This window comes from Caretta caretta, chromosome 5 (assembly GCF_965140235.1).
Source record: "Caretta caretta isolate rCarCar2 chromosome 5, rCarCar1.hap1, whole genome shotgun sequence".
In the NCBI taxonomy this organism is placed as follows: Eukaryota; Metazoa; Chordata; order Testudines; family Cheloniidae; genus Caretta; species Caretta caretta.
The window spans coordinates 45,035,766-45,056,925 of NC_134210.1; the positions used below are offsets into that span (position 1 = coordinate 45,035,766).

The following is a 21,160-nucleotide window of genomic DNA, read 5'->3' on the forward strand; positions in this document are numbered from 1 at the left end:
TGGGATGTATAAGTAGGGACATAGCCAGCAGATCGAGGGACGTGATCGTTCCCCTCTATTTGACATTGGTGAGACCTCATCTGGAGTACTGTGTCCAGTTTTGGGCCCCACACTACAAGAAGGATGTGGAAAAATTGGAGAGAGTCCAGCGGAGGCCAACAAAAATGATTAGCGGACTGGAACACATGACTTATGAGGAGAAGCTGAGGGAACTGGGATTGTTTAGTCTGCAGAAGAGAAGAATGAGGGGAGATTTGATAGCTGCTTTCAACTGCCTGAAAGGTGGTTCCAAAGAGGATGGATCTAGACTGTTCTCAGTGGTGGCTAATGACAGAACAAGGAGTAATGGTCTCAAGTTGCAGTGGGGGAGGTTTAGGTTGGATATTAGGAAAAACGTTTTCACTAGGAGGGTGGTGAAACACTGGAATGCGTTACCTAGGGAGGTGGTGGAATCTCCTTCCTTAGAAGTTTTTAAGATCAGGCTTGACCAAGCCCTGGCTGGGATGATTTAGTTGGGGATTGGTCCTGCTTTGAGCAGGGGGCTGGACTAGATGACCTCCTGAGGTCCCTTCCAACCCTGATGTTCTATGATTCTAGGATATGGGGAGTGGGGATTCCTTATTTTTCCTTCTCCTACAAAAGCAGTTCAGTTCTAAGCTGTTCAGTTAGAGAAGTCAATGTACACTTAATCTTGTGTCTTGCTAGCACTTTCGGTGAGACCCAACAATTCTGTTTTTCTTGACATATATTGCCCCCTTATGGACAATGAATAGTTATAAACAACAACAGCAAGCCCATTTATTAAAACAGTTCCATTTGCAGACTATTTACTGGGCAATACAAGTTTGTCACTTTGAAAAATACACATCTATAACCAGATGAAACCATGTGGGACATTTTGTGATGACTCTGTACAAGGGACGTTGTGTAAGAGAGATTTTCCAGTCCTCTCTTTGCATTAAATTGCACCACATTACTATTTCATACCACACTAGAACAGGGCAACTCTCAATACCAAAGAGATCAACATTTCAAAATATAAAATAAATATAAAAATAGTCCAGCAATATTGTCACAATGACATAATATTAAGATGCTAAGTGAGGTAAAGCACATATCAGATTATATTTCCCAAATGACAATGCAAACCACAGAAAAACAGGAGCAAAACACATTCCTTTGGTAGGAAGATACTGATTATTTAGAACCAGGGAATATATAGTTTAAAAAGGGGGCATTCATGGCTTTCTTCTCAACTACAAATAAGTGAATGGTTAACTTTTAAATAAAGAAAATGTGGAAGATAGCTGAAAAACATATTTTGCTTTTTTCTCCTCTTCACATACAGTCTCTTGTTGTCTTGTCGTGGGGTATATGTACATGCGAGAGATCCTTTATTCTTAAGGAGAGGGGCATCATATGTTATTATATCAAATATGAGCCCAACCTCAGCCAGTAACTCAAGTTATTTACTTCTTTGCTGGTGGCATGGGTGCTGGAAGGACTGGGGACCAAGCAACCAAAATAAGCCAAATTTGAGTGGCATTGTGCTCCCATGCATGAACTGACAATGCCACCCACTCAGAATTTGGCCTGGCTACCCCTCCATCATGTCAGCAGGGAAGAAATTCTTCTATTACACCACCCCACTTTGGTGAGGGGCCAAAGAGGGGTTGGGGGACTGGGTCCCCAGCCTCCCCCCTTCATTGCACCCTTGCCAAGTTCAGAGCTGATAGAGCAATGAACAGTCATTCACACTCTGCAGCAACCTCAGGACTCTTGGTCTTGAACTCAGCCTTCTGGAGGAAAGAATTCAGCAGGCTTTGGGTGTTGGGAGCACCTGGGAAGCTATGACTGATCCAAGAGCAATGCTGTGGCTGGTCTTTGAGACATATCTGGCTAAGTTCAGATATTAGCAGAGTTCTTAGGGTGAAAAATAAACCCACATTTAGGTACTGGAGGTCTTTGTGATGGGATTGCCGTATGCCACTGACCTTATACGATTGCAGCTCTCCTCTTTCTTATGACGGCGGTCACAAGAACCAGCTCCCAAACTGTGAAGGATTTTTTTTTCCTGAAGCAGTTCTCGGTTGCTAAGCAAACTCTTTGGGTTACTATGTGGGCATTAGGCCTCTGCAAAATTTCTGGAATCTGTTTCACCAAAATGTCACGGGGAAGCATAATCATTCCACTGAGATGTGATTACACGCAAGATTTCCAATGATTAGTTTGTTTTGGTGGCTTGAAATACATTTTAAAAAAACAAGGGGATTTGCTATTAGCTTTGCTAAGAGCTTGGGAGGTCAGGTGGAGATGAATGAGCTTTCAGGCTTTTGAGAGCTTGGTAACACTGCAGGCAAAAAGGAGACAAGCAGCACTATTTCCCAAAGCAAACAGCTTCAAAGATGGTGATGGACCCACCTCATTCACCTGACTGAGGACCTGGGACAGTGCAGGGGAAGTAGGATGCAGGAACTATGTGACCCCCCAGTATTGCACAATTTTCTCCTCCTGGAAATACCACACAGTGAGTAGCAGTTGGGGTGAAATCACCGCCTCGGACAGAGTGATGAGTTGACACAATGAAATCCATGCTAGAAACCTGGGACTACCAGAAATCTCTTTCCTAGTGTAATAGTTCCAGGAGTGGTATCACAGAAAACTGTGATCTCATCATACCATTGGGGCCACTCCTTGATAAGCTATACTATACATACAGTACTCCTCCTGAAGATATCGTAGAGTAGGTAGGAGAAAGAGAGAGACCATCTCATGCTGGTGTATTCTCTCAGTGACCCACTTGTCCAAATAGGATTCAGTGCTCTAACTACTGGCTGCATGAAAGATGGAAGAGAAGGTGCCGTGCTTGCTACGACTTCTAGTGTACTTGCTTGTTGTTTTGTTCCCGGAGGCTATTCTTCTGAGGATGAAAGCCATAGGCTGTTTCTACAATCTAACCCACTGCATTTCTGCAAACCAAAGAAAGCAGAATTGCCCCATAACATCTCAGACAAGGCCTCATATGTGCTGTACAGTGCATCAAGGCTCAATTATGCAGCCTCACCTCAAAAGTTATGCAAGGAGAACCACAACAAATTCTGTAGCAAAACAGCCTCTATGCGGCAATGCTAATTGATTTCAGGCTTCTTCAGTGCCCTTTGATTTTCCTGCAGGAATTCTAAAATGCACCAGCAAATGAAAATAATCCTGTTAATATTATTTATGTGCACTGTAGAACAGAGGGACATGGCCTGGCACTTCATGAGCTTTTGTGAGTCTGTTGGGCAAGTGGACTGGGAGAGAAGGGGAAGAAGCACTTGTTAAACTGGAAAACTGGAAGTAGCAGAAGAATATTCTCTGCCATACCCTGGCATGCCTGATATTCCGCTGGGGGTGGGTGGAGGCGCTCTCTAAGCTTCCTCACAACTGGAGCTCTAAGCCGGGGAGTTGCTGGAGAGGGAGGTAGCTGTCAGGCCGAGCTCCTATGATTCTCATGAAGGGAAGATTCTCATTCTCCCTGAGCCACTTGGGAGCTACGCATGCTTTTCCCTCCGCTGCAGCTCTTACCCTGCAGAGGAACAGAGCTCCCCTTTTTGCACAACTCAGGGTCGGGGCATGGGAGCAACCTTCTGCTCCTGCATGTTCTTTGTTGTGCAGGAGTGGAGTTCAGAAAGGGAAGTTCGCTGCCATGCAGAGCTACAAGCCCAGCAGGAAGACATACAGAGCTCCTGTGCAGGCTCTTTCAATAAGGGCATCCATTTGCAGAAACAGGCTACACATTTAAGCCTGATTTCACCTACCCCTCCAGCTGGCTAATGCATGTATGTTTCTGTCACACCCTAGGCACTGAGACCCGTGAAATTGTTAAATGCTTTGCTGGATCGGGGTGTCAAAGTGTAACCCTTCTGCCAGATGTTGTTACCACCAAAAAGGGCCAGGTTGAAACAGCTGGCGTTCCCTCTGAAAACTAACTACAACCACCAGCTTGACACAACCACACAGAATGTCACTAACTAGCTTCCCTGGGCCCCCTTCACAGCCAATAGTTCCCCATCTGCAAGCACGGAGTCTGTATGAAACAAAGAAAACGTTATTAGGGGAAGAGAACAAAGCAGCATTTATCTATATGAATGATCAATAGATCACTCCCGCATGGTAACTAATTCCGGTAAGTCAGTTCCCCAGCCACAGTGTGCGTGTCCCATAGGCAAATGTCTTTTTACCATGTCACTTCTCCTTCCCCATCCACTAAGCCAGACTCATGGTTTGATGTCAGTAGGTCACATAGTCCCACAGTGCGGAGGTGCCCGCATGCAGGCCTGTCTGCAGTCCCTTGGGAAGTGCTGCCCACACCTGTCCTGAGGCTCCACCACCTCATCCGGCTGTAGAGTGATTTCAGCTTTATTTAGTGGTTGGGTAGGAGGGCCCTCACCAGAGTTCACTCAGCTTCTGTTCTCAGAGGCTTCAGAAGAGCCCTCTCTGCATTGCACTTCATCAGAGAATCCTCCTAACAGCACAGCACCCCCATTGGAAAGGAATCAGTAACAAATAGGACCCCAGAGCAGAGTCCATGCTCCAGGGATGCACTCCTTGCCACAAAATAGGAGCATTTCCTCCTCTCTCTTCTCAATTCAGGTCCACTTTTCAACTAACCATGGACATTGTATGCAGTTATGATGAGTCCCAAAGTGCCATTGGAGGAATTCTGGGTAGAAAGTTTATGCAAATGAGGCCCTCTGTAGCCATACTTCCACCTGTTCACCGAGTGATGGGAGCAAAGAGCTTCTTACCCTTTAAAGTTTCAGGCCACAAGGCTTACAAAAGGACCACAGCGCACAAGTGTTTGAGAAGGAGAGGCTATTCTCCTTGTGCAGTAAATGGAGTTCTGCAAGATATGTACTCCTGTGGGTGTCCCACTTCAGCTGTGCCTGTTCCCTATGTCTTTGATCAAAATTTAAGTAACCCAGCCTCAGGCCTCCACCCAGATACCCAAGTCAAGAATGATGAAGATAACTTGAAATCTTTTTCATCATATACAATAAAAGGTTCTACCAATCCCAAAGGATCAGACACATTACCTCCCAGGTTAATGAATATTTCAGTTCTTACCCAAATACACGCTTACAGCCAATTCTTATTACCTAAACTAAAATTTATTTAAAAAGAGAAGAGAGAGAGTATGGTTAAAAGATCACTATACATACAGACATGAGTTCAGTTCTTGAGGTTCAGATTCATAGCAGAGATGGTGAGCTTTGTAGTTGCAAAGAGTTCTTTTAGAATTTAGTCCACAGGTTATAGTCCAATGTCCAATATCATATTTAGGGTGTATCAGCTGAACTGGGATCTCATCTTGTCACTCAAACTTCCCCTAATGAAGCTTAAGCAGATCTGAAATGACAGGATCGGGACCCAAGAATCTTTTATACAATTTCAAGCCTTATTTGACAAGTCGGAGTCCCTTGGCTTACACTAGGTAATCGGGGCGACTTTGAAGTAGGTCCATCACTGGTACTTAGCTACACGAATTAACATAAGGTGATTGCCTGCTTTTTGCCATTCACAGATGTTTGGCTATACATTTCAAAGAGAGATGAATACAGCAATATCCTATCTTTACAGTTCATTTAAATGCTAGGATGTTCTTTTGATCTTTGAATTAACAGAATACAGCATAGACAGGGACTGTTGATTACAGTGTTGACCACTACCCATATATATGTAAATACACAAAAACACAAATTATCTCCCTATATGTCTTTAAGAGTTGAATTTGAGTCATTTATCCTTCAGGATGTTTAACCCTTCCTGGCCATGCGTCATAACCTCCATTAAGGTCAGAGATTCTGATCAGGTTTCAAAGCATAATGATTAGAAAAAGAACCAGATGAGGAGGCCCAAATGGCATTGGTGGAGGAAGTCATCTGTGTTTCTGCCATGTGGATGCCATTTGAGGTCTATCCTCCTGTAATACATCAGCATAGGAGGTAGAGGGATGTGTCCTAGAATAGGTAGGGGAACCCTGCACCAAAATTTGAGTCTGATGAGTCCTCTTCCACATAGTCTAAGTGGGGAGATAGCCATTCAGCTTGCAGAGTGGATGCGGGCGAGTGTGTGATAGAGGAGTCAGTGACCGAGAGAGGCTTGACACTGACAAATCCACAGCACTCGTTAACAGGGGAAACTCCAGCTCAGGAGATATTCTCAGATCCTTAGGGCACCTAAACTCTTATGGTACCAACAGTATCAAAGATGGGGATGAGTGGGTACCTGTGGAGGACGGCTTCGGTACCAATGCACCTGGTACTAAGCACGTGATATGGGATTCCCTCAGTACAGTAGGTAGATGAGCAGTCTTTGGTATTGATGATTTTCTTATCAGTGTGAATTGTTGTTCAGGGATGGGCTTAGTCTTTTCAGCCCTGTCTCTGCCACTCAGGGTATGGGTATCCAAACTTGGTACTGAGTCTGCCTTAGATCATAGAATCATAGAATATCAGGGTTGGAAGGGACCTCGGGAGGTCATCTAGTCCAACCCCCTGACGGATGACGGATTCCTCTTCATCTTTGTGGTACCAGCCTCACTTGGAGCCTGCATGGAACTCCACTTGGGAGCTGAGCTCTTGTGAGACAGTGACTGAGAACTTCTTGGAGATTTATTTTTTACTTCCTACTGCTTAGAGGTGGATATAGATGAGGACTTTGGTATCATAGATGTAGTCTGTGCTGCAGTACTGCCTATCTGTCTACCACTCTCCAGTGACCAAGACGTCTATGTAGATGCGGCACTAGTTGTCCTGGGAGCTCTATGTACAGGGAGGTCCTCCATTCCTGGGTCTGAAGCTGGACATGAAGCTTGCACCATCATTCGGAGTTTAAACTTATTTTCTTATTATTTCTAAACTTATTGGGGATAATTCCTAAGATTTGTAACATATCCTTTTCAAATGAATATGTGTGTGATCTAGTAGGTTCAGATAAAGTCTAAGATCACCATACAAGTTAAAAAAAAAAAAGACACCACGAGTCAAGTTAAAATAATACAGCTCATTTCCCCTAACCGACAGTGTCTTCTCAATGATCAGTTAATAGAGATTTTTCAACAAGGAAAAACAAAAGATGTTTTCTCTGAGTATGTTTAATGAAATAACCACTTCCAACAACATTTCTTCAACAGCCTGGGTAAAATACAGCATATTACAATAGAAAGCATATGAATTTTCATATTTAATGCTTTGCTTAAAAAAAGTTAGCACGCCTTACAAAAATAATCTTTATTTCTACAAAGAAGAATTTAAATACAGCATGCGTCTCAGGCTTTCCCCTATATTTCTCTCTTGCAGTGTCGAACACCTAGCTGTAGTGTTGGTAAAATCACTGCTTCCATCTCTCTTTTTCATTTCCCAGAACCTGGGTTTACAACATTAGAAAGTAGGTTACAGCCGATTTAAATATGCTATTATGTGTGTGTCATATATTAGCAAAATTCTCCCCCTTGATCTGCATGCTTGCTCTCTGATCCACCAGACAGATTCCTATTGCATATTCTGCACTTGTAATAGTCAATAAAGACTGTAGTACAATTCTTAAAATGCCTTCATTTGGTTTAAAACTCTCCAATGTCCACATGCTTCTGTCCTCCTAACTAACTTCCCCTTCCACATTTTTAGTTGTCCTTATGTTTTTTAACCTGCCTCCTTATCAGCACACATTAAAGCACACATCTGTGGCTTTACGTTAGCCCACTACACTAAAACCATTAATTCTCTCTATTATCGCTGCACTGCAGATAAGAGAACGTCAATGCAGTTTAGAGGGGGGGAAATTTTGGCCACACCATATGCATCATCTTTAAAACAGACATCCAGGTATTTCTACGCCACAGTTATCACAGAGAGACTTCATTCTAAAAGGTTCATTACTATCCACAAGGTATGTAGTGTCACAGATTCCACAGTACTGTCTACACAAGATGAAAATTCTAGATGTTAGTTTTAAAAATCTGAAATGCAGATAATTCGATCAGTTTAATATCTCTATATTTTAAAAGAAGCTTAACTGCCAGCCCTTTGCTCAGTTGCTAAGAGATGAACTCACTACTATTTTGAATTCCAGAAGATCAAACCAACCTGCTTAACTCAATATCAATATTGTATTTGTTAACAGAGTTGCATTAATTAATTCTAGCTTTCTTTGAAAAATAGCTGACTTTAAAGAGAAGTGCTTATAACCACTCAGGGTTTTAGCATCTCCCTTATTTGGCCATTAATGGAGATCTTTAAAAAAGCAGCAAAAATGCTATAATCTACCAATGAAGAGTAACCGTCCAGCTTGTTACACATACACTAGGGAAACAAAAAGTGTGACACTAAATGGGCCAAATCCTCTCATACACTTTAATGAAACTACCTCCTTGAGTAAGACAAGAGGGATTTGGCCCTTTTCTTCTTTTTGGTGTACTACTTGTACAGACTCTTATCTTCAGGAAGAGTACTTTAGAGTCTCATGCAGCCATTTGTAAACAAACATATGGGGCCCAGTCTTGCAGTCCGGAAACCAATGGGAGTTTTATAAAAATTTGTTCGCAGGCCAAGACCCACAGTTATGACGGACTCTTCCCTTTCCCCAGAGATGCCTCAAAGGGGCTCTGATACTATGGGGATGAGAGCTCTACAAACATCTGTGTAATGTCTTGTGCTCCTATATAAAATGTGCTATTAGCTGAATCAAGGAACAATCTTTGACTGACTGTTTTTAAAGCAAGAGATGGAAATGTGAATGGACAGGAAATCTCACCTTTTAAAAGATAAAATAACCAACATTTATTTATTAAGCACTGACAGTATGATAAATCTATAAAGCATCCATGTAAATAGTAACTTTATATATGGCATTTATTAATAATAGAGATACGAAAATATACATGTATAAGAAAGAACCGCATGAGGCTCCCTTGATATTATGTAATCAGCACGTAACAGACAACTGTGTGTGTTACGGGAGTTACATGGTTTTATTCTACATATTACTATTTGTACCATTTCAGTGGGGCTTCTTGGCTTTATGAGTGTGAATTTTGATAGGTCTAGTTGAGGAAACATAAGGAAAACAGGCCGATAACTAGTACACGGTTACAGATAACCTTAGTTAATTTTACCTGAAGGTGCAGTTCTGCTCTGAAAAGTTGCTCTGTGAAAATGGGTGTGTGGGATGATATATTTATCATGTCCCATGATCCAAGTCTGCCAAGCACCCCTCAGGAGGATCTTAGCACCTCGCAGGACTGGTATATGTAATATATGCTTGACTTACAAGCAGAAAGGTGATTTTTCTCATGGTCAGCCCTGCAACCTCAGATTAGGCTCTGAAAGTCATACTGGGTTCACTCCTTCTTGTGCCTTATCACCTGAAATAAAGATTCTGCAAGGCATATTATGCCCCTAGTTACATCTGTGCAATCCCTTGGTCTTAAGTGGATTTGTAAAGGTATAGCTGATTGGAATTTAGCTACCACATCTGTTGATGCATAATACGTAATAGACGCCAATTATTAACATCACTCCTCCTTAACAGCATTGATTCTGCAGGTTTAGCCGCAATAAATTAAAATAAGTGAACATGTATTTTTGTCAGTAAAATGAGAAAATGCATCTCTGAATACACTCAGGCAACATATATGCTGTGCAAGAAGGTTTTTCAGGGTAGAATAATACTTTAAACTATACATTTTTCACCTGATGACTAAACTATAATTGGGACAATTCTTCCATTTGTGGGGAATCTCTTTTCCATTCCCCCCATGTTGTGCCTCATGAGGAACTGCAATGAGATGTGGTCCATGACCAGAGAATGCTACCTTCTGGTATGCAGAACATAAGCAAAAATATTCCTGTTTGTTACAATGAACTTTGAAACTCATTTGCACAACAAACTGTTGAAGGCAGAATGGGGCATTTACTTTTCCTCACTGGTTAGGTAAATAATCTGATAGGATCTAGCTTTTTGATAGTTGATTATGAATTCCTTGCTAGTTAAATATGAATGATTTTCTGAAGATTAGTGATGCTATAACATGTATTGCTATTTTCAAAATCAAAATTAACCCTCAACCTATCTAAAGTCCCAATTTGTGAATGATTTTAGAAGAGGGAAATTCCAAATGAATCTAACTTCACATTAGTTTTTATATACTATTAAAAACAACCCAACCCAACCCTACAGTGGCAATAAGAATGTGTAGCTCACTCATATACCAAAGAAAACACCACAATAATGGGGATTTAGCACCTACATGTCATACTTTAAAATAGGCTTGGTGATTGATACCATAATCAAATTCCATAATTCATAGTGTAATGTGTTTTTTTTTCTTTCTTCCATTCCGTATCTCCAAAATAAGGTCTCTCTAGACAATCTTTAGTACAAAGAAATTTAAACTTAAGTGATGTTTCCCTTAAAAAAAAAACCTACTGACTGCAACAGAAGAGGAAGTTATTGCTCATAGACACCCCCACCCCATATGCTCTGCAGGGCACTCATAAAAGCAGATTCTGCTTGATATATAATATTACAAGCTGTCACTGAAATGAAGCATTTAGCTTTTTTTCTGGAACAGAAAGGCCTAAGTGAAATTTGTGGATCAATACGATCTATACTAGTCCCATTCAGCACTTGTTTTTGACAGTAGAAATTAATGATCATGTCTTATAGTCAGGCATCTATTCTTACCTCCGAGCACAAGGATTTATAGACCTAATCCAAGCCCAGTGAAACTAACATGACTCTTTCCATTCAGTGGGCTTTGGATCAGGCCAAATATTAATTAATGCTAACAACAGCTGCAAGTGCAAATCCCCATGCCTCAATACAAAAACACACCCCAGGGTATTTCGAGCATCCTTAGTTTCTTACTGTTGCATTGTCTTGACTCTGAAGCGCACCTGTGCAATGATAAGCATGGAATGATGAACAGACTGTGTACACATATTGCATAAACTCATTAGCATTTGGAAAAATGTCTCAGCCACTACCAGCTGAGCCAGCAGCCTATCATCAAAAATAATTCACGCAGCTATAATGTATCATTAAACAAAAACAGCCTCAAGAACACTAGCAATATTGTATATTTACTTGGATCTTGTTTTTGTATAGGTAACTATTAATCACAGTATCCTGAAAAATGGGTGTAACAAGCCCCAACATCTTGATTCAATATACGTCATAGTTAAAAGCCAGAGTGACTATATTTTATATTCAAACTTACACTAGAAGCACATTCCGGTAAATAAATTCTAGGAGCTCATCTCTGCCCTGTATTCACAAAAGCAAATATAAAAAGCACCGTAACTGCATCTCTAGATTCTTAGGGGCAGCAGAGTTTACACTGCATACTGCTGTGTTTTGGCAAATCATATTGTGGGATTTCAACATCCGTACTTCTCGTAAATTTGGTAAATCTCTAATCAATATGTATGCTTACAAGTCTTGGGTAATACATATTATTTACCATGTGCTTTGTTCTGGCTGTCCAAGCTAGGATGAGCTTCCATGCTATTTGTTCATTCAACATTAATTAATGTGGACCAGATTAGTAACTGAGACTGGCATTATGCAAGAAATAAATGCTTTGACAGCTCAAAAAAAAAAAGTATCCAACATCAGAGTGGGCACCAAATATATACACCTTGCTCCTTATTTCTTATAGACAGTTCCTGGTGGCTGCAAACAAAAATGCATATAACCCAAGAACTAATTGTTTTTAATCAATGTGCTTTTCACCATTTAAATATATTTATCCTTTTCCTACCAGCATTCAGTGTTCTATTGTGTTCTCTCACACATGGTGTTTTGAAACAGGTCAATTAAATAGACATTGTCCACATATTTTAGTAATCTGCACTGCATTATTCTTGGATTATTGGTTAAATTAAGATTATCCACATACTTCACAGAAAACATATAGACTGTTTGAGAAATCCTGGTCACACTGAAGCCTATGGGAATTTTGCCATTCAAGACAATTAAGTTGAGATTTCACCCTGTTTGTGGATGAGTAGAACTTAAATCTATAAATCCAACGGGCTAAATTCTGCTCCCATGCACATGGATTTAACTGAAACAGACTCTGGCCCAAAATCTACCAGACAGAATCACAGCTTCCTATGATGTGTCGCATGCTGGATTTTGCATTTGTTTCGCTAATTTGCTTTGAAGAGGTGTAAAGTCAGAGATGGGCAGACAGCTCTATATTTATTTTGCATCTGACCAGTTCATCTGTCTTGGATATTTCCAGAGTTATTTGGAATATATTACTAATGCAAAATGCTCCAGATCTTCCGTTTTCAGACAGAAGTATGCAAATAACAAAAGCGTAGAGTTATATACTGCTTAGGGTCAACACACAACCACCACTTCTTATGTTTGAAAGGTCTAGCTTTTGCAGTACGTAAGTGACAAAATGCTGGTGAAATCTAAATTTTGGGCACAGCTGATTTCTAGTCCTGCAAATACGTTCCACTTTTTGGTGCTATGCACATAGGCATCCAAGATCAAAACTGAAACTTAAAAATGCAAATATAAAAATACTGTACCTTCCATTTAGCTAAATGGCCTGGGGGACATCCTAACTTTCTAGATAACCAAGTGTTCAGCTAAATGGAAGTGCTATTTTGAACATAGGACTACCTGGGGGACACACTGGATTTGGATAACTAGGATTTTTGGATAAAGGGAATTATACAGTACATCCGGGAAGCCTATCAGGTAGTCCTTCAAAACCGACAGAGATACTGTATTTGTATAATTGGAACAGTTTTGAAAAAGCCTTTGATATAGAAGGACTATTATAATGCTACCTGTACAACGATGAATAGTTATAATCAAGGCTTTGTTTTGTCATCTGTAAATATTGCCTGAAAGATTCTAGTTTGTCACAAAAAGTGGTTTTGGTTTTCTTTGCCATTCTTGCTCTCCTTAACCCTGATTTGTCCCCCCTGCAATACATCATGTCATTGCTGATGAGTGAAGCTGACCTTGGATCGTGGGACACAGCTGCCCTGCAAGGATGCAGAAATGATAAGTAGTAGAGGACATTGCAAATAAAATAACTGGAAAACGGGGAATTGCATATTTAGTTTCATTTTCATAAATATTTTCTGAATTTACCTACTAAAAACTCAACCCCGTATTGTTTTTGCACTCAAATCTCCAGTGAAATCATTGGCTTTCTGGGAGCTCTAGGAATACACACAGCCTACACCTCTGACCTAGCCTCTCTCCTGCCTATTCTATTTTTCTGCTTTCCACACCCGGCCCCTTCAGCTCTGATATCATCACCACCTTCAGTGCCCCCTTTGTGTGTTCCAAGGCTTTTTCCACACCGTCCCCTTCACACACATGGGATACTCTCCCTTCTCCCAAGCCAACAAGCCAGCTGAATCCCAATCTCGATTCAAAGGACTCCTTAGGATGCACTCCTTCCAGGATGCTCCCAGTGAGCCAGGTATTTGTTACATCTGTCACTACACCAAACTCAGCGCGTAAACCCTATGGGACATGGAGTATGTCTTACTATTGTTTTGTGAAGCCTCTAGCCCACTTGTAGGTGCTGCTAAAATAAATCATAAAAAAAATAACAGACTTCAGATTAGACACCAACTGTGATCTTGACAAGCAGAAACCTAAATTGTAATTAATTAAAAAACTATTTTCAACAGCAACTCCACTCAGTTAGACATGTGAAACCTCACTTACTTAAGAGGGTACCAGGGATTAACTGAGATGAGAAGTGAGCCCAGTAGGGAACCACAAGGATGGACAGCATGGATCGCATTGCCTGCCATTCCTTAGGGTGAATACACACCAGGGGTTCACAGGGCTTCACTGGTACCACCACCAATGAATCTGGCCGGGAGAGGAAGGGCCCATAGCACTGATTTGTAAAGTGCTTTGAAATACAGTTCTATCTAACACTGGCCAGGGTTAATACCAGAATATAGCTCTGCTGGCAATGTTTAATCATACTCAGATGCCATCTTCGTCTTCTTATCTAGCAATTTCTAGGCAGCCAATCACAATAGCCCCCAAGCATTGCAGCTTGTTAACTAGGGTCCAATGCTAGTGTAGACAAAGCTCAAATGGGACAAAAAGACGAGAGCAGGACATCATCTATGGGGAGTTCTATACTTAAGTGTGAAACTGGGTAAGGTAAGATCAAAGGCAACAGCAATTATGTCAAAGATGAAAAAGGGACAATTCACAGGAAGGTTGATGACAATTTTACTCCACAGGTTGCAGGCTATAGGACCCTATCTATCCTTTAAACCATCCAGGCAGTAATTTTAGGGCCAAAAACACAGGCAACACTTCAGACTCCAAAACTGCATATGCATATTTTTGCTGAACATCTATTCACATTACACAAATCAGATACCTGTGTGCACACAAATCAGATAACTCTGTCTGTCTGAACAATGTGGGTGCAGAATATGGGGTCTACAGATTCAAAATTTGTGTGAGCAACGTTGGAGGCTAGTTTGGGGCTGGCTTGAAAATGTTGCCCCTTTAATCTTATTTTCTCTGCCCATTTATTTTTGTAGAAATGCAGATTTCTAAAGCTCAAAGAGAGAAGCACTTATGTCATATACAAGATCATCATCACACGTAAAAAAATTCAGCTAGTATTGTAACTATTTTTTATCGTCATAAAGACTGCAGTTCCTGTTCATGAATTTATCTTTCCCCCTCCCAATGCTTGGTTCTAATATACACCTTTTTCCTTTAGAGAATAACTCAATATATACCACAAGATACATACTAAGTGGGAAGGAGTCTATTATCCTCTCCATGCACAGAGTGCTATGTGTATAATTACAATTAGTGTTGATGTGTGGGAGAATGGTGTGGGTAACATTTGTTAAGAGAAAAATAGATACCCTCTCCCTGCCCCCCCAAAAATTATAATGATTTGTCTTCCGGAGAGTTTGAAAGCAAAAGATTAGCTGTGTTTCACAAACTCTGGCAGCTCCATTCCTGTGTGCAGGTTAAGTACGCCAGCTTTCTCCAGAACAAAGGCAGGGTGAGCAGCATTGGTAAATCTGTGCCTGATGGTGAACAGAACTAGTCCTCTCTCTGCATTGAAGAATGAAAGTCTCCCAGCATTATAATCCAGCAGAATTCCGACCCTGGCTGGCTGCTCCATCACATAAACGTCATTCATTACACCACGGTGGAAGAATTTATAAATGAAACTGTAGAGAATGGGAAATAGAAACAAAATGAGAATCCATGATGCCATTAATCAGAAATAAACTACCACCATTTATTTCCCAGCCAATAACAAATTGCTCCACTCTTGCACACTTTGCACAGTGGAGTTCACACATTGAAGGAGATCTCTGAGAAGTATGAAACTTACTACACGTCTAAGGTGAAGTTATTTCACAATACTACCCTGTACACTCTGAACTCTTACACTAGCTCCTCAGCATTTCAAAGAACTCTCTTTCAGGAGAAAGGCACCCATTCTGATCTCATTCATCAATGCCACCTTTGTTCTCTTCCGGCCTCTGGGCCCAGTTATGGCATCATGGGGATTTGAGGATGCTCAGCTCCTCACAAGATCAGGCCCTATTTGTCTCAAGTGCTGCATTTAGTTGATTGTTGCTAATTTGCTCAGATTTAGGATTAAATTAAAAATGTACTCCCCAAAGTTTGGCACTTTACTTGAACCTGTAGTATGCTCGTGCCCTATAAACAGGGCTACGATTTTGTCTTGGAAATTTTTAGTAAATTTCATGCCAGAAGTGCACGGGGGGGGGGGGGGGGGGGGAGAAAATAGATAAGTCACAGAAAAGAGAGCAAGCCCACCCCGCTCTCACCCCACAGCAGCAGTTCTGTCCCATAGGACTGGGCCCGGCTCCCCTTGCTGGGCGTTGCAACCTGGCACACAGAGTTGTACCACCACTTTGGTTTTGCCCATCCACTGCTCTGCAGATAGAGGCAGAGGGGCCAAACCTGAGTGGTGCTGAACCCTGTGTGCCAAGCCACCCCACCACTCGGGCCTAATCAAATGTCTTTATACGGCCATTTCCAAGATTGCACCAACTCCATTCCAGTTCAGGATTTCCATAACAGTCACAGTGACCTCGTGACAAATTATAACCCTACCTATACAGCTCTAAGTGACTTGGGACTGTCCCTTTCCCCATGCCACAGCTGCAGCCACAGGGGCACTCAAGCTGGATCCCCCTCATTATAAAAGAGTGGAATGGCTGGCAGGGTGTGTTTGTGTGATCTCTAGGACTCTGGAACTTGCTCCGTGCTCTAGAAATGACCTTCCGCACATGCTCCAAAAGCCCTTTTTGATAGGGTTTTGCAAGAGAGTTGAGAGTATGTCCCGAGAACCCTGTACCTGATCCACTGGCTGGCTGAGCTGAGTTGGGTTGGGTTCGGTTCATTTGTGCCTGATAAATGTTTGTTTTTTAATGCTGCCAGGTGTGCTAAGCTGCTGTCAGACTAAGTGTCCGGGCACCTAGAGATCTTTTATAGGTATCTTTTTAATTATGACTTAAATCTGAAAAAGTAAAAATAAACAAAGATGTCTTCCACCATGTGCAAAAATGTAACTTTGCAATTACCTAGACTCACTCAGCTTTACCTTGTTTGTGTAGAACAACAACATATGCACCAAGAAGTATCATCCTGCCCCAGGATGCTGCCTCGTGGGGTAGAGTTATAGGAGATTCCCATCCGGTAGCCTTTGCAGCCAGTGACGGTGCTTTCCCAGTAATGCCGACCACGAGCTGGCAGCAGCTCACCCAGGACAGATGGAATTCTATGAACAAAGAGAATACAGCAAAGCCAGTGTTTCAGCATAGTGACTGCATAATGTTCTTTTCATCAGTTATAGTCACGTCATGTGGCAGCATCTTATATTGCTTAGATATTAACTTCATCCTCCTCCTAACTGAAGCTTTTCAACATAAAAAGCTTAGTTACTTTTAGCAAAAATCCTCTGATTCTACCTGCACATTGTGGTAAACTCACAGTGAGAATTTAATACTATTAAACATTATAGAAAGCCTTATGATGTCCAGTAAAAGAGACACAAGGATGTAGAACAACATTTTCAAATGTGCCTGGTTGATTTAGAAGTCCCATTCTCAAAAGAGACTTAGGCATTAAGGGCTGGTCTACACCAGAAAGTTTTGCCACTTGATTATACTAGTACAGTTAGATTGAAAAAAACCCTAGTATGTGTATGGTTATGGTGGTAGAAAGGTGCTTGTACCAATGTAGATTACTGAGGTTCAGGAAGCCAAACAGACTATATCTGTATGAACACCTTCTATGCAGGTATAACTGCATCCACACTAGGGTTTATACCAGTATAACAAAAAAAATCCCATCCCTAACTGACATCGTTATACTAGTTTAACTTTCCTAGTGTAGACCAGTCCTCAGGAGTCACTTTTGAAAATGAGATTTAGGCTCGTAAGGGACTTGGGGGAAGTTTACACTTAAAACGCTGCATCGGTGCAGCAGTGTCGCTGCAGCACGTTAACGGAGATGCTGTAAGTCGACGGACCAGAGCTATAAAGAGAGAATAGTGAATACTCCTTATGAAAAGAAAGTAAGATGAACAGCCATTTTTAACCATGGTCAATATGGCAATAAAATCACAAATCAGGTCTTCTTGGGGCAATTTTCAAGACAGAAAGGGTCTTGAAGAGTCAGAGAACTGAGTATGGGCCAAGACAAGGGCAGAGCCAGTCACTCCAGTATGTAGCTTATTCTCTGAATTTTTATCTCACAAAACGTGGTGACTTGGGCAATAAAACGAAATTCAGTGTTGATAGGTGCAAGGTAATGTAATGCACATTGGAAAACATAATCCCAACTATACAAAAAACAGTGGGGTCTCAATTAGCGGTTGCCACTCAAGAAAGAGAGCTTGGAGTCATTGTGAATAGTTCTCTGAAAACATATTTTCAATGTGCAGTGCCAGTCAAAAAACTAACAATGTTAGAAACAATTAGGAAAGGGATAGATAATAAGACAGAAAATATCATAACACCATGGTACACCTAGACCTGGAATATTGCTTGCAGTTCTGCACTTCCCATCTCAAAATAGATATATTAGCACGGGAAAAAGTACAGAGAAGGACAACAGAAATGATTAGGGGTATAGAACAGCTTCCATACAAGAAGAAATTAAAAAGACTGGGACAGGCCAGCTTAGAAAAGAGACAATTAAGGAGGGATATGATAGAGATCTATAAAATCATGAACAGTGTAGACCAAAATGAATATGAAGGTGTTATTTACCCCTTCACATGAGACAAGAACTAGGGGCCATCCAATGAAATTAATAGGCTGCAGGTTTAAAACTAACATAAGGAAATACTTCTTCAGACAAAACACAGTCAACCTGTAGAAGTTGTTACCAGGATGTGAAGGCCAAAAGTATAACTGGGTTTAAAAAAGAGTTAGATCGGTCCACCAATAGCTATGAGTCAAGATGGTCAGGGACGCAACCCCATGCACTGGGTGTCCCTAAGCTTCTGACTGCTAGATCACTCGCTAATTGCCCTGTTCTGTTCATTCCCTCTGAAGCATCTGGCACTGTCAGAAGGCAGGCAGGGCACTGGGCTAGATGGACCACTGGTCTGAGCCACTATGGCCATTTTTATGTTTTTATCAGTTTAATTTTCAGGGAAGGTTTCTCAGTGCAGCCTTAACCTCTTTACAACATTAAAAATAGTATCAGACTGACAGACATTGATATGTTGTATTTTCTCTTCCATCTGGCCTCAATTTTATTAAGGTGTCTGGATAAGCCAGTTTGACGTTTTTTTCATTTGAGGATACAACGTTTTGTTACCCATCTCTTCCTCTCTTAATATTAAAAGTTAGAATATAATATTTTTAAAGTGTATATTTTGATAGTATTTTGTATCCCACTCTCCCAACCTTCAAATATTGGTTTTGAGGGAGGGGAGCGTTTCAATATTTTGAGCTGTAATGGACAGGCACGATATGTCTAATTTATTGATGTGAGCCAGCTACTTTGCACAGCTCCAGGACCATGGACTGTCACACATAAATTAGAATAGCCTTCAGGCTGCTTAAGCTTACACCAGAGACCACACTGTGATATGAGAGCATAAAGATGGTTGTTTATGCCAGTTGAACCAGATAATCTGGCCCATTTCATCATCTATATCAACAGTGCCTAGCATATTGTTGCTAATATAATGTAAATCAATTAATAATACAACAACAAATCACAACATCGGTGCTATTTTTTCTGAAACATTCCCTTGATACCTCTGTTTTAGAACAACAAAGGTGTTTTCTAAAGTTCAATAATAATTTATTATAAGTTTTTTTTAAAATCAACTGTCATGAGCAAATATCGTATGAGATAGGTGCTGTTTTATAAATCCAAATAATGAAATAAATTGGTGTGACCACAAAACAAGTACCGTTTTAGGTTTATAGCTGTGATTGTTTCCACTTCACAGTAGTGCTAAACTTGAAGCGCTATCCCATTCAGTTTCTACAAATGCAGGGCTTGTCTACACTTACTGAGGGATCGATCCGCGGCGATCAATGCATCGGCGGTCAATTTAACAGCTCTAGTGAAGACCCGCTAAATCGACTGCAGATCGCTCTCCCGTCAACTCCTGTACTCCACCTGAACGAGAAGCGCAAGGCGAGTCAACGGGAGAGCATCTCCCATCCACATAGCATAGTGTGTACCCCACAGTAAGTAGATCTAAGTACGTCGACTACAGCTACGTTATCCACATAGCTGAAGTTGCGTAACTTAGATTGATCTCCCCACATAGTGTAGACAAGGCCTTACTGACTTATGCAAGATGAGGCAGATTCTTGCTCTCATTGAAGAGGTGTTCTGTTCCCTCTTAAAGCAGTTCAAGTCCAGTGTATCTTTATTTTTAAGGTGAATTCTCCACTCCCTTGCACCCTAAATAATCATCTACAGCTGTGTAAAGTGGGCATAAAATGCTGCCATTTGATTAAGCATTTTGCACCCACCTGGTGCAGGGGTAGATTATACAAGGTACAAGGCAATGAAGGCTTGACCAAACAGGTTTTGCACCGATTTAACGAAATCAGTAGAAAAAATAACTTAAACTGGTTTCAGAGTAACAGCCGTGTTAGTCTGTATTCGCAAAAAGAAAAGGAGTACTTGTGGCACCTTAGAGACTAACCAATTTATTTGATCATAAGCTTTCGTGAGCTACAGCTCACTTCATCGGATGCATACTGTGGAAACTGCAGAAGACATTATATACACAGAGACCATGAAACAATGGGGTGGGAGGAGGTATTGTTTCATGGTCTCTGTGTATATAATGTCTTCTGCAGTTTCCACAGTATGCATCCGATGAAGTGAGCTGTAGCTCACGAAAACTTATGCTCAAATAAATTGGTTAGTCTCTAAGGTGCCACAAGTACTCCTTTTCTTTTTAGTTAAACTGGTGCAGCCTCCCAGTGTAGACTCAGTTATACCATATCAGGGTATTGCACCAATTTAACTAAATGTTTTTTCTACCATTTGAGTTAAAATGGTGTAAAAAACTGGGTGTAAACAAGCCTGAAGAGTCTGGCTCCATATGGAGACATTAGAACTTCCGTGCTCAGGATTCTTATACTTACCCAGTGAATTTGGTTCTCTCAGGAAGGCATATCACAGTTCCATCGGAAGACACTTGCAAAGCAGGATGAGCTGTGTCACTCATCACATGAAATCTAGTTCCTGTTATTATTCATGATAAAGAAACACACACCAGTTCAGGGATGACTACAGTGCTAATTTGAAGTGAATCATAAAATACCAAACAATACAAAAACATTTACTGTTTTCTAAACAAGACACAGCAGCAAGGATGAGTTTCTCTTAGAGAAGGGCAGAGCCTGAACAGTGCACCCTTCTACTACTCTTCTCTTGAAATTCAGATCTGGATCTGAACATGGCAGCTTGGATCCATCTTATTTTCACAAAAGGAGGAGGTGGTGTATGGAAGCAGTAAGCCTTAAATCAGGGCAACACCTGTATCAGCAGTGTTTTCCCTGCTTCACTCTCCCACACATAAAATAATTATACAGCAGGAGCAGCAGTGGCTACCAGC

The 21,160-nt window shown here is 41.1% G+C and overlaps 1 protein-coding gene across 1 annotated transcript in view; it reads right to left on the reverse strand.

The window, feature by feature from the left end:
* Window positions 1-7,122: 7,122 nt before the first annotated feature.
* CMYA5 (cardiomyopathy associated 5) overlaps window positions 7,123-21,160 on the reverse strand; it is a 58,945-nt gene continuing 44,907 nt past the window's right edge. The window contains exons 11-13 of the mRNA XM_075128512.1: window positions 20,688-20,787; window positions 16,658-16,834; window positions 7,123-15,248 (exon numbers count right to left, since the gene is read on the reverse strand). Of these exons, the coding sequence (XP_074984613.1) occupies window positions 14,996-15,248; window positions 16,658-16,834; window positions 20,688-20,787 (530 nt within the window). The 3' untranslated portion in view covers window positions 7,123-14,995. The remainder of the gene's footprint in view (window positions 15,249-16,657; window positions 16,835-20,687; window positions 20,788-21,160) is intronic.